Source organism: Wolffia australiana, chromosome 15, assembly GCF_029677425.1.
Source record: "Wolffia australiana isolate 7733 chromosome 15, ASM2967742v1".
NCBI classification, from domain to species: domain Eukaryota; kingdom Viridiplantae; phylum Streptophyta; class Magnoliopsida; order Alismatales; family Araceae; genus Wolffia; species Wolffia australiana.
The window spans coordinates 14080711-14093341 of NC_135849.1; the positions used below are offsets into that span (position 1 = coordinate 14080711).

The 12631-nt window shown below is 49.0% G+C and overlaps 3 protein-coding genes across 6 annotated transcripts; 2 read left to right on the top strand and 1 right to left on the bottom strand.

Moving 5' to 3' along the window:
- The first annotated feature begins 116 nt into the window (after positions 1 to 116).
- LOC144712984 (uncharacterized) lies at positions 117 to 3146 on the top strand. 2 transcript variants are annotated; one of them, XM_078587428.1, is made up of 5 exons: positions 117 to 268; positions 380 to 677; positions 1746 to 2466; positions 2553 to 2919; positions 3004 to 3146. In XM_078587428.1, exons 2-5 carry the CDS (start codon positions 410 to 412, stop codon positions 3058 to 3060), a joined length of 1413 nt encoding a protein of 470 aa, XP_078443554.1. In that variant the 5' UTR covers positions 117 to 268; positions 380 to 409; the 3' UTR covers positions 3061 to 3146. The 2 variants fall into 2 exon arrangements, with proteins under 2 accessions (XP_078443554.1, XP_078443555.1); XM_078587429.1 differs by having other exon boundaries at positions 2553 to 2916; positions 3004 to 3142.
- Positions 3147 to 3492: 346 nt separating this feature from the next.
- Positions 3493 to 5867, top strand: ACOS5 (acyl-CoA synthetase 5). Its single transcript, XM_078587427.1, has 6 exons — positions 3493 to 4083; positions 4172 to 4768; positions 4850 to 5048; positions 5136 to 5281; positions 5369 to 5436; positions 5526 to 5867. Exons 1-6 carry the CDS (start codon positions 3493 to 3495, stop codon positions 5755 to 5757), a joined length of 1833 nt encoding a protein of 610 aa, XP_078443553.1. The 3' UTR covers positions 5758 to 5867.
- Positions 5868 to 5883: 16 nt separating this feature from the next.
- On the bottom strand, positions 5884 to 9014 carry LOC144712985 (Ran BP2/NZF zinc finger-like superfamily protein). 3 transcript variants are annotated; one of them, XM_078587431.1, is made up of 10 exons: positions 8819 to 9010; positions 8523 to 8571; positions 8328 to 8443; positions 7784 to 8021; positions 7518 to 7588; positions 7310 to 7361; positions 7139 to 7242; positions 6578 to 6611; positions 6361 to 6506; positions 5884 to 6151 (listed from the first exon to the last, which is right to left on the bottom strand). In XM_078587431.1, the coding sequence occupies exons 1-10, from the start codon at positions 8825 to 8827 to the stop codon at positions 6149 to 6151; spliced, it is 822 nt and encodes a 273-aa protein (XP_078443557.1). In that variant the 5' UTR covers positions 8828 to 9010; the 3' UTR covers positions 5884 to 6148. The 3 variants fall into 3 exon arrangements, with proteins under 3 accessions (XP_078443557.1, XP_078443556.1, XP_078443558.1); XM_078587430.1 differs by having other exon boundaries at positions 7766 to 8021; positions 8819 to 9009; XM_078587432.1 differs by lacking the exons at positions 5884 to 6151; positions 6361 to 6506 and having other exon boundaries at positions 6578 to 6702; positions 7766 to 8021; positions 8819 to 9014.
- Positions 9015 to 12631: the final 3617 nt, after the last annotated feature.

The window sequence follows — 12631 nt, forward strand, 5'->3', positions numbered from 1 at the left end:
TGTTTATCTATCCTCTTCCTCCGCATGCATAGGCGGAGCTGACTCCAACACCCATTGCTTCCGGACGAAGAAGACGAAGCCGAGGAAGAGGAAGTAGCTATTGGGCCGGCCCATTAAGCTACTCCCCTGGCTGGCCCATTAGGACCGACCAGTCGTCGCCTTCCGAGTGTTTGTGTGGGAGGAGGGGACGAGCTTCACCTATTCTCTTTTGTCCTCTCTCGCGCTGCTCCTTCCCAGTCACGACGGTGGGCGGCGAAACCCTAGAACGGTCGGCCTCTCTCTGCCCGTCTGTCTGGCGTCGCCTTCATATACTGCGCTTCTGGATCTCCCCATTTTCCTTCTTTGATTGTGATCTTGGCGGGTTTTTCTTTCTTGGCAGCCCCGTTCTTGTTGCCTGATTTGCTGGGTGATGGAGGGCTCTGAAGGTGATGGCGGGCCTCCCGACTCTTGGGAGCTCGCGGATTTGGAGGAGACCGTAAGCCGTTTGCTTATCTCTTCGCCCCCGCCCCGCAAGAAGACTTCTTCCGGGGAGTTCGCCGAAGGGCCGGCACTGCCCTCGATTTCTTCGTCGGCGGATGCCCCCGTTTTCGAGCCTTCTCCGTTGCAGGGGGCGGCGGTCGAACAGGTTGACCAATTTCTGAAGGAGGCTCTGGAGAAGCCGCGGGAGAGACTTGCGAGTAAGTTGATGATATGATGATGATGTTATAGCTCATAAACTCTGCGTCTGAAATCTTGATGGGAAGGTTTAAATTCGACTGTTCTTACAAGCTAGCGGAAAGATTTCGGTTAATTGTCAAATTGTGGGGACATTTACACTCTATGTCTCGTGCCCGTGGCCATGTCGTATTGCTACAATTTTATTTGATTTTCTGTACTTTAAGTGAAATGGGATTCGAAGCGAAGTTCTAATTCCTGTGCCAGATTCCGCGTGTCTCTCTTCTGTGATCCTTCTTATGGGTCATACGCGGGGTTATATATGACAATTAAACTGTAAAACAGAGGGATTTTCTCTGATCTGTCGAAGACAGTGAGCTTCGTCCATTGTTTTTTTTCAGATTTAAATGTTCCGATACTCCTCCAGGGGCTGCTGATATAATTTCGTTGCGCAGAAACAGACTCTTGTTTTTTTTATTTTTGTTGGTTTCCGATACAATTGCCTCTGATGAGAATGTCCTTCATCTATTACACTGACGTTGAGCTTCAGTGCCCCACTCATCTGTGTGGTTCAGTATTCACTGAAAAGTTGGACCACTGTAAAGCTATTATAGCATTTCATTCGGATATCTCAAAAAAAAGGCATTTCATTCAGATACAGGAGATTTATCCAACTATTCTTTAGTTTCCCGGAACTAGACTGTTCGGTTGTTATGGCGTACTCAAGATCACAGGGTTGAGTCAGCTTCTTTCGATTTCTTTGTTTGTTATTTCAGTCGGCGTTCCCTGTTTTGAGTCGATTCCTTTGTTCTCTTAAGATTTTTTCATGGATTTCTCTTCCAGCCCCTCTTTCCCATTGTGTCGCATAACGGGCTGCTCTTTCTTTCTTTCACCTTAAAATAGACTCTCTCGTAGTACATTGTCTTGTGTTATACTTCACCTCGGCAATTCATTGTCTCCCTCTTTTTTTTGTCTTCGAACTTTAGGCTGATCTCAAAATGTGCACACATCCATGTTTGTAATTCTTGAGAGCAAACATACAACAAACAATACGCTTGATTCTAAAAAGTTCCTCTTTGTTTCTGGTGTAGTTTTACGAATGGAGCAAGACATCGAAAAGTTCCTCAGCAATCCGACGCAGCAACAAATAGAGCTACAGCCTCTGCCGAATTCCTACCTTCGATTGGCGGCGCACCGGATTGCTCAGCACTACTCTCTCCAGTCCGTCGCCATGCCTGACAGCAGCTCTCTCGACATTTCAAGCTCCCGAATCTTCCTCCGCAAGACACCCTCGAGTCGACTTCCCCCAATTCGCCTGGCGGATATCCCCGTAAACCTACCAAAGGATGAAGGTAGCGGCAGCATGGTCAACGTCGCCATCAAACGAAGACCGCAGAAATACCCGCAAAGTGGTAGTCTTCTCGACGCGGATTCCTCGTCCAGAGCAAACCAAGCCAAGAGCGTGGAGGAGAGAAAAGAAGAGTACAACAGAGCGCGCGCCCGCATATTCAGCGGCACCGCCAACGCTGCGAAAGCCGAAGCCGATGTTCCCTCTGTAGAATCCTCAGCTTTCCCACAACAGAGTCCTGGATTGGCGAGCCAGCCCGAGGAGAAACCCTTTTCCGAGCTCAATATCATCAGATACGGATCCGGCGAGTCTCTCGGAAGCAACAGCGGATCAAACACCGGCAGAGACGGGATTGAGAGGGATCCCAACATCCTCAACAGATACAAGTTGTACAACCGGGTTGCCATCTTCCGCGATCGTGAACTGGACAGGAGGGACCCCGACTACGACCGCAACTACGATCGGTTCGTCGATTGTTCTTCTTCCTCTACTCGTCGATTTGAAGTTTCGACTGTTCTTTTGATCCGAGATGAATCGTCTGCCGTTGTAGATACGCTCAGCGGTTCGATCCGGGGTTTGGGTTCGGCGGTGGAGGTGGGTACGGCATTCAACCGCTGTACAGTCCCGCGGTGAACTACAACGCGGAGTTCCCGCAGCTGGGCGCGACCCACGTCGCGCAGATGCCGATGGAGCACCGACAATCGCCTGTTCCTCAGCATGTCCACGGGTCTTGGGCGGGGGCGAGATCTCCGTCTGCCGCCGTCGGCTACGGCCCTGCAGAAGCGCTGGTGCCTTCTTTCAGCGGCAATCAGGCTGTCTATTTGGCCTCTTCGCCGTATCTTCTCCAGCCGAGAGGACCCAGATCGGGCGTCGGCTTCATTCACCGCCCAGAGCATCCGATTACTTTCTCCCAGGTAGTACGTATCAGAGTAGTAGAAAAGAAGTACCCTTGTTGGAGCTCTCCGTGCACTGAATATATTTTTTTTCTCGCTTCTTTGCAGAGTCACCAGCAACAGCAACGCCCAGATTCCAATTTTGGATTACCCAGGCCCCGGTGAAGGGGCCTGCCATGCCTGCACATCGCGGCTTATCAGGAGATGAGCGCATGGTCAAGTGCAGGCATTAGGCCGGGGTTGGGCCCCCGCCGAAGGCCGAAGACGCCATTAAGTAGTGCGTCGCGGTTTGGTGGACGTGAAAAAATCTCATGGCGTCGGAGGTTTGGAGGACCAAAAAAGCCTGCTTGCTCTGTCTGGCCACATCGCAGGGCCGGCGAACTGAGTGAGAATCATCCTGTCGACCGCTCTTTCGCCCCTGGGTTTGTGTTTTTGGTGAGTTGCAGGTGGACGGGGCAGAAGGAGTGAGAGTGGAAGACGGACGTGGATTTGTATAAATAAGGCCCTGGCGGAGAGTGGCGCGGCTCATTCTGCCGGCGGCGTGGTTCATCTACCTCCCTCGCGGCACGCAGGGGACATGACCCACCTGCTGCTGGTATGCTCAGCCTCACCGCCTTCCCCTCTTCCCTTCTCCCTCGGAGCTGCGGTCTCCCTCCCGGCTCGTCATCTCTTGGCAAGGCGGCGCTTTATAAGTACGGAGAGCCCTCCTCGGCCTGGGTCCATCACGGGAGGAGGAGTAGGAAGAAGAAGAAGAGCAACAACAAGGCAGCCGGGGCGATAATGGGGACCGTGGTAGAAGAGGAGGAGCAGTACGTGTTCAAGGGTCGGTCCGTGGCCGTGCCGGAGGGGCTGACGCTGCCGGAGTTTGTGCTGCAAGGGGCGGAGCGGTACGCGGACAAGGTGGCGCTGGTGGAGGCGTCGTCGGGGAAGGAGTACACGTACGCGGCGGTGGCCCGCGACGTGGCCCGGCTGGCCAAGGCTCTGCGCTCGCTGGGGCTGCGCCGCGGCGACGTGGTGGTGGTGGTGCTGCCCAACTGCGCCGTTTACCCCGTCGTGGCCCTCGGCATCATGGCCGCCGGCGGCGTCTTCTCCGGCGCGAACCCGCTCGCCCTCCCCGCCGAGATCGCCAAGCAAGTCCAGGATGCGGACGCCAAGCTCCTCGTCACCGACGCCCAGTTCTACGCCAAGGTAAGAAAAAGGAAAATCTCCTGTTTATTTTATTTATTTTGGTGGTCTGTGTTTGGCCTTGTGACGGAGGAGCAAGCATAAGAAGCAGGTGGGGGAGATGGGGGTGCCGATCATCGTGGTGGGCGAGGAGCGGCCGGCGGGGGAGTGCAGGGCCATGTTCTGGGAGGAGCTGCTGGCGGCGGCGGACCGGGCGGGGCCGACGGGGCGAGGGGAGGCGGCGGCGGTGCGGGAGACGGACCTGTGCGCGCTGCCGTACTCGTCGGGGACGACGGGGGGGTGCAAGGGGGTGATGCTGAGCCACCGGAACCTGGTGGCGAACCTGTGCGCGACGCTGGACGGGGTGGGGGAGGAGATGGTGGGGCAGACGGTCACCCTCGGGCTCATGCCCTTCTTCCACATCTACGGCATCACCGGCATCTGCTGCGCCACCCTGCGCACCAAGGGCCGCGTCGTCGTCATGACCCGCTTCCACCTGCGCGACTTCATGGACGTCCTCGCCCGCCACGAGGTCAATTTCGCCCCCATCGTCCCGCCCATCATGCTCGCCATGGTCAAGAGCTCCGCCGCCGCCGACTGGGACCTCTCCCGCCTCAAGCTCCGCGCCGTCATGACCGCCGCCGCGCCCTTGGCCCCCGAGCTCCGCGCTGCCTTCGAGGCCAAGTTCCCCGCCGTCCAGATCCAGGAGGTGAATCAATCAATCAATCGATCGATCCATCCATCCATCATAGATACCCGACTCCTCCTGCGTTTCTTTCTGGTGGTGTAGGCGTACGGGATGACGGAGCACAGCTGCATCACGCTGACCCACGGCGACCCGGGGAAGGGGCGCGGCGCCGCGAAGAAGAACTCGGTCGGGTTCGTGCTCCCGAACCTGGAGGTGAAGTTTGTGGACCCCGACACGGGCCGCTCCCTGCCCCGCAACACCCCCGGCGAGCTCTGCGTCCGGAGCCAGTGCGTCATGCTCGGTCGGTCAGCCACCGTTGGTCTTGATTCACTTGCTCATTTATTCATTCCCTCGTCTGCTAATCTTTTTCTGGCACTATTCCGCGCAGGTTACCACAAGAGGAGGGACGAGACGGAGCGGACGGTGGACGCGCAGGGGTGGCTCCACACGGGCGACATCGGCTACATCGACGACGACGGCGACGTCTTCATCGTCGACCGCATCAAGGAGCTCATCAAGTACAAGGGCTTCCAGGTTGGTCCCAGAAAAAGCCCTTGTTCTTTTTCATGCCCGTTTGGCCTTCCAAGTGACCGACCGCAAGAGTGACATTTCCGTCCGAAGGTGGCGCCGGCCGAGCTAGAGGACGTGTTGCTCTCCCATCCCTCGGTCCAGGACGCCGCCGTGTTCCCGTAAAATCCCTCCCCCCCTCAGTTTGCTTGTCTTTTGATGATGTTCTGAAGAGATTCATTCTAACCTGATTATGATATGCTCAATCAAGATTGCCGGACGAGGAGGCGGGGGAGATCCCGGCGGCCTGCGTCGTGCTGGCGCCGGCGGCGGGAGAGAGCGAGGAAGACATCATGGCGTACGTGGCCGCCAACGTCGCCTCCTACAAGCGGATACGCGCCCTGCACTTCGTCGCCGCGGTGCCCAGATCGCCCTCGGGCAAGATCCTCAGGCGCGTGCTCCGCGACGACCTCATCAAGAGGAACAAGGCCGCCGCCGCCTGAACTCTTCACACAGACTTCATAAACTATCTTTCTCAATAGCTTGAACTGTAACCATTGGGAGAGACCATCTGTCCGACGTTTTACTCGCAAATCAAAACGACTCAACACTAGTATGGCGTCACTATGGGTAAAATTTGAAAAATGAACTTTAAGAAAAAGAGAAAAACAACCACGGGGGAGTGAACATCGAGAACGACAGTGCCTGGTAACGAACGATACCTTCGAGCCTCTGCTAACACGACGACTTGACACGGACGGATCCGATTGGGGCTAGTAGAGTAACCCAAACCACTTCACCGACTTACACGACACGACTGACCTTTCAAACATCCACATTGGTGCGGGCTGACGACTACTTTTGACCATCTTGACCTCAAATGGTTTACAGACCTCACTGGAACAGTAGCAGAGTAAAGAATCAATGCAGGCGCAAATATGAAAAAGGAAAAAACGAAGACAGAAGATGAGATTTTTTAAGTACACACCATCATTGGATATCATTAAAATAGAATGTTTGAGACACTCTTGAGATTGATCCCGGAAAACACAGGTGAGCAAGTAAAGCAACAAACTTTGCACAAGTGTAAGCATATAACAACAGACCTCGACGTCGTCCTCCGTAGCTACCACTGCTGACTCGTTAGCCGGTCTTTCTGCTCCACAGTTTTGTCTGTTGCATTTCGTCCTGAACGGATAGTTTATGTTGTTGCATTTATCACATTTCCAGCTGCCCTCGGGCATTTTCGGCTCTGCATAGTCATTAGATTCATCAAGATTCTGAACGAACGTAAAAAGAAATGAAATCATTTGTATTACTTACTGGATGGCTTGGCAGTCTCCTGCTTGGTGGAGGTCTGCTTGCCAAAATAAGAGGCATCAGTAAAATCTCAAACCACTCTCACGAGGAAGTTTTAAGGGGAGCGCAGAAGCATATTCAAAATCTTCCTGACGAAACCAAGAAATGGAAAAGCTAATGTAGCTCCAGACTATTATACAGATTAGTTGAATTGAAAAAATTCAGAATAGACCTAAATTTAGTGAATATTAAAGATATGAGGTAATATACTTTATTATAAATAAGAAACAACACACTTGAATGTGTGTCAAGTGTTGCCTGCCAAATTCAGCACTTACGGAGAAATGATAAATGACAAGGAGGGTTTCGCATTAAAGATAGATCACGACTTACAAGACATAAGAGACAGATGGTCCAACTGCCGCTGCTTATTTCACCAGCCTTATTCGTGATTTATGTTGGCGAAAGCAAAGCAGTTTATTTCACGTATACTAAAATATCATGCCATTAAAGTACAAAGAAATTAACTATATGGGAATAGGAGCTACGGAATGAAATAAAAGTTAGGTTAAGAACAACATTAACCTGAGAACCAGGTCGAGGGGCGTTGCATTTCCTCATGTTGCATGCCGTCCGAAACCCGAAATTGGTATTGCCACAGCTGGGGCAAGTCCAGTCGCTCTCGCGATCTATGAAGAAAGACGTTTTAGTGACGTTGCTACAGATGAGGGTCAATAAGAAAACAAAGGACTGCACCTGCGCTCTTCTTTTGGGAGCCTTCGTCTGGGTATAACGCCATCCTGGGTATCTAACAATATAATTTCCAGACAAGGTCTCAGAAAAAAAATTAACAGATCGATTAGAAGAATGAAAATTTTGAATTTGCACATGGGGGTATGGAGAACAACTCATCATATTAATTGAAGAAATTTCAAATAACAACAAAGAGAAAACAGTGCGATACCATGGCACCCGGCCCCATTGGCATTCCCATTCCATACCGATTCATTAGAGGCGCCATACCGTACATGCCACCTGCAAAAATCTCGCAGTGAGTAATCGGCACGATAATCGTGACTGTATTTCCACCTAAAGAACTGCGGTATGATAATTGCTCAGAAATAACGCCCAATGAAACTACCGAGAAATCTCCAAATGTGTCGTCTAATCTAAAACGACACATCGACCAAAAGATAATTAGTACAAAAATACCTGTTCCAATCATCCCACCTGGGGAATAGGGCGGCGGACCAGACATGTGCAATGCGCCGTACGGACTGCCAATAGGAAGGCGACTACCATAATCGTAATGATACCCCGAGCCAGGGATGTCATAGGGCGGCATAGCTGATCCATTGAGAAGAGTAGCATATGGCGGAGCTCCAAGATACATCGACGGAGTCATAGAGCCCATGTAGCCAGATGAAGTGTACGGTGGTGTGGGTTGCAAGGGCTTGGCACCGATTTTCTTAAAATAAAATGGAAATGAGTAATTAAATACATGAAACAGAAACGCCTAACAAAAATTGCGCTCATTACGCTACAAAAAAGTATTAGCATCAGATGAAATGGCTACATTTTACACTGTAACGCGTCAAGGACAAAAAACTGTGGCACACCATGTTCCTAAAATTATTGTAAACTTCGAAACTGCGGGAAGACAATTTCAGGGACTCCCACACTAGTAAATTAAAAAAATATATACTCAAGAAAGGGTATTCGCATTCAATTCGACAATACAAGCGTGCAAGGATCCAGCAGTCCACCAACTTACAAAATTATGGTCGGCAGGCCGAGGTTGGGTGCAGTTACGCATATTGCAAGTCGTTCTGAATGAGAAGTTGACGTTGTTACAACTGGGGCAAATCCAATCATCTTCACGGCGCGCTCCTAAGCGTAACACAGTCGGAGAGCCAAGTGATGAGTAAATGAATTTTCCGATAAAGTTTAGAAGCTAAAAGTTTACTACCATCGGTTCGGGCTCGCTTTCCAGCAGTGGATGAGTGCCGACCATCTACCTACATGAGATTGAGCGAGATTAAGTTCCCCGATAGCGCAGGAAAGTGCGTCGACTAGCAAAATCATCGTCGAGCGGAGGGGAAAACGAGCACTCCTCAAATCTCAGCGTCATTGAAAAAGCCCGCGGTCATAAACAATAGAACTTTGAAGGAATCTCAGGAGTATAAACAAACGTACATTTTTTTTCTGGAATGAGATGAAAGCAATTGATTTTCCCAAATCGAAGGAGAAGTCGAGGGGGGATACCTGAGACATGGTAGGATCGAGTTTGCTAATCCGCAACGAACTCGCAAACTATTAGGAGATCCAAAGTCAATGATCCGGCAGCAAGAATAGAATCAAGGGAACCGCGACAGGCAACAGTCCAAGACCTCGGTTAGGGTTTCTCTCGGGGAGTTCGTCGAGGGCTTTGAATCAACTGCCGGCAAAGACTTACCAGATCCCAATTCGATTCGACGTGTGGGCTCTTCTCGGCCCATTTAGCATTACAATAAAAATCGCTTCACGGTCATAGAGCATTCTTTTAATTTGTATCTTTTTCATATTACGCACATAAATTCCTTGGAGAACAACAGAAACACTATTATGAGCATGATGTTTTTTTTGGAGTAGCTCCACTATATTTTGTTATTAATAGAATTAGTTAGCACATTGGTTTGTCCTACGTACTACGAGAAACTGATGTTTATCTTGTCCCATTATACTTCATTTCCGCATCCTGCATTGGAAAATAATTCCCATAAGGAAATCCCCTCTAAAAAATACATTAGTCTAATTAGCCCTTGCGAATAAGCATCTCTATAAGGACTGCTCAACTATTCTTCATCATCGATAACATCATAGCAGTTATCATCATGTTCCTGAACATGTCAGTCCTTGGTTGGGCCGCATCCCTCTCTTGGGAGGACCATAAATCAAAGTGAAATGAGTGAGGTACGTCTAGTCTCAATATAGTTGAGAATTACATCATAGCATGCCCCATAGCTCATGAATTTTTTTTAAAATAATGCATATTTGATTAATGTCCATATTAGACATTTAATCACATAGTTGAATAGAAATTCCTTAGTCACCTAATTATTATGACATATTTGAATGCTAAGGAAATATGATAAAATGATCACTGAAAAGTTAAACTTAAGATAAAGTCATAAGATAGAAATTCAAACTTCTATGTGTCGTAGCATAACTCAAACATGTATAGGACCTTCCCAGACATATCTCGTCATCTATGGCCAATTGGTTTAGGCGTGTATTGAAGAAATATATAAGTAAAGAGGGGATTTTCTACCATGCCAGTCTCCATTAGTGTAAGGCCCCAGAGTAGGTGGCATTCCTGCACAGAGGCATGGATGCTAATTGTGATGACTTGTACGTGTACTTAGAATAGGGACTGAGTCCTTAAGCTTGAACACCACACGCATCATCGGTGGTGACACCCGGCCATGATCTTTAATGCCAATGCCTGTTAGGTGCTCGTTGGCATGCAAGTGGGGCGGATCAAGGCAGGCCAAGCGCATGTTGTGTGTGCAGGCCGCCAAGGATGCACATGCACGAGCACCAAGCACTACGCAGATGCGTGGGACACACATGCTAGGTGGTAGAGGTGCAGACGTTGGCACGAGTTGCCCGGGCCTGCGAGTGGAGGGGATAAGTGCCGCTCACATGCATGCCATGCAGACTAAGGCATTGGTGCAGAGAGTGCTGAGATGGTTGCGGTGCCAAGGCTTGAGGTACCGAGCATGGCGTCGTCAATGCGGACCGAGCATAGCGGTGTCAACACGGGTGTTGGTGTTTCATGGAGCGTCAAAGTTGTGACGGACTGGCGCTTGCACCGAGTGTCATGACCCACGAGCGCGCGGTGCATGGCCTAGGGGCACACTTGTAGTGTCGGTGACGGCAGGCGCGCACGGTGTTTTAGGCCTCAAGGCGCAGGAGCGCCACTATCCTAGTGCGCGTTGTCCCTCGTCTTGTTACTTTGGTATCATCCCTGGTCTTCCCCATGTAATACCTACGACTATGATTTAATGTTGTCCCTTATAGTACAATGACCCAATTCATGTATGGGGCCTAGCCCTACCTTCTTTTCTTAACCTCCAAGCAATCTAAAGTTGTTGCAAAATACTTCCACTGCACAAGCAAAGGCTGCTCAGCGTTTCTGCCCAAGCGTTGAAGTCATCACACGTTCGATCCGAGCATTTTTCTTAGCAGAGGATTTAACCACGTGACAACTGGACATAGGATATTCATGAACTATATCAAGATACCTGGCTAGAATAGTATTGTTTGCTCTCACACAAATCATTAGCATGGCTGATCTTGTAACCATTAGAATTGAGACATTTAGGATATATAACGAGCTCTCTTTAAGGATTATGCTGAATTAATTATGTGAATCCCTCGTATGGTTTTATTAGGTTGATTCATGTCGCGATTGTGTAAGTGGTCCTTTGACATTAGAAACCAAGGAAATCTTGTCAGTAGACAATTGTGTTTTGACTATGATCTACACATTTTTAAATAGGGGATTTCAAACATACTTAGTTTGGATGAGAGAACAAATGTTTAAAGATGATTCCAGAACATAATTATCCAGATGAGATATGATAATTCAAACTGACATTTTTTTAGTGAGTCTCTTAATCTCAATACTAGTAAAAAGCTATTTTTTCATTTCCCTATTTCCCTCCATGTCATTTCATCCTCGTCTTGAATTTTATGCTTATCTTTACGAGGGAAGTTAGAAGAATGAATGGAGCTCAAAAACTGACATTTCTTACTTAATTCTTCAAGCTCAAAATTGAAAACTACCCAATCTGGTCTAATAGCCCAAACAAATAGGTTTCATAATTGGATGTTATCATTGGTTGAACGAGAGAGTGCCAATGAAGCCTCTAGTTGCCACCTACTAATACATAACTTTAAGTCCTATATATTAAGGGGTTAATAGCACGAAATATCCCAAATTTTTTCAAAAATCTGAGATATAACCTAAACTTTTTTTTTGGCACGTTATATCCCAAACTCTCTAAGTCGACGCCGACATATCCCGGTGATGACGTGGAATCCATCGTGGCTGCCAGGTGGATTTCCGGCCAGATTTTGACCTAGCGGAATCCACCTGGCAGCCACGATGGATTCCACGTCATCATCGGGGATTCCACTTGCCAGGTGTTTTTCGATAAGAGAGAGAGGTATTCTAGAGAGAGAGAGAACGAGAGAGAGGCATTCTAGAGAGAGAGAAGGGGAGAGAGAGGCATTCTAGAGAGAGATAAAGGGAGAGAGAGGCAAACTAGAGAGAGAAAGAGAGGGATTCGAGAGAGAGAGAGAGAGGGAGAGAGAGGCATTCTAGAGAGAGAAAGAGAGGCATTCTAGAGAGAGAAAGGGAGAGAGAGGCGTTCTAGAGAGGGAGAGAAGAGAAGAAGGGAACGAGCAGGGAAATAAGAGAAAACTCACAGAATCGGACATGAAAGCGCAGTCAGGGTAGTCGACGATGGGCGAGAGCGTGCCGTCGTAGTCAAGGAACAAGGCCATTCTCTCCCTTTCTCTCTCTCTCTCTCTAGAACGCCTCTCTTTATCTCTCTAGAATGCCTCTCTCTCCCTTTCTCACTCTCTAGAATGCCTCTCTCTTTAGAACGCCTCTCTTTCTCTCTCTAGAATGCCTCTCTCTCTCTCTCTCTCTCTCTCTCTCTCGTTCTGTCTCTCTCTCTCTCTCTCTCTCTAGAATGCCTCTCTCTCTCTCTTATCGGAAAACACCTGGCAGGTGGAATCCCCAGTGATGACGTGGAATCCATCGTGGCTGCCAGGTAGATTCCGCCAGGTCAAAATCTGGCCGGAAATCCACCTGGCAGCCACGATGGATTCCACGTCATCATTGGGATATGTCGACGTCGACTTAGAGAGTTTGGGATATACCGTGCCAAAAAAAGTTTAGGTTATATCTCAGATTTTTTAAAAATTTGGGATATTTTGTGCTATTAACCCTATATTAAAATATTTAAGAACTAAATCAGATGATTATTAGTATGAGAGTTATCAAGCTTCAAATTATAAAATTTA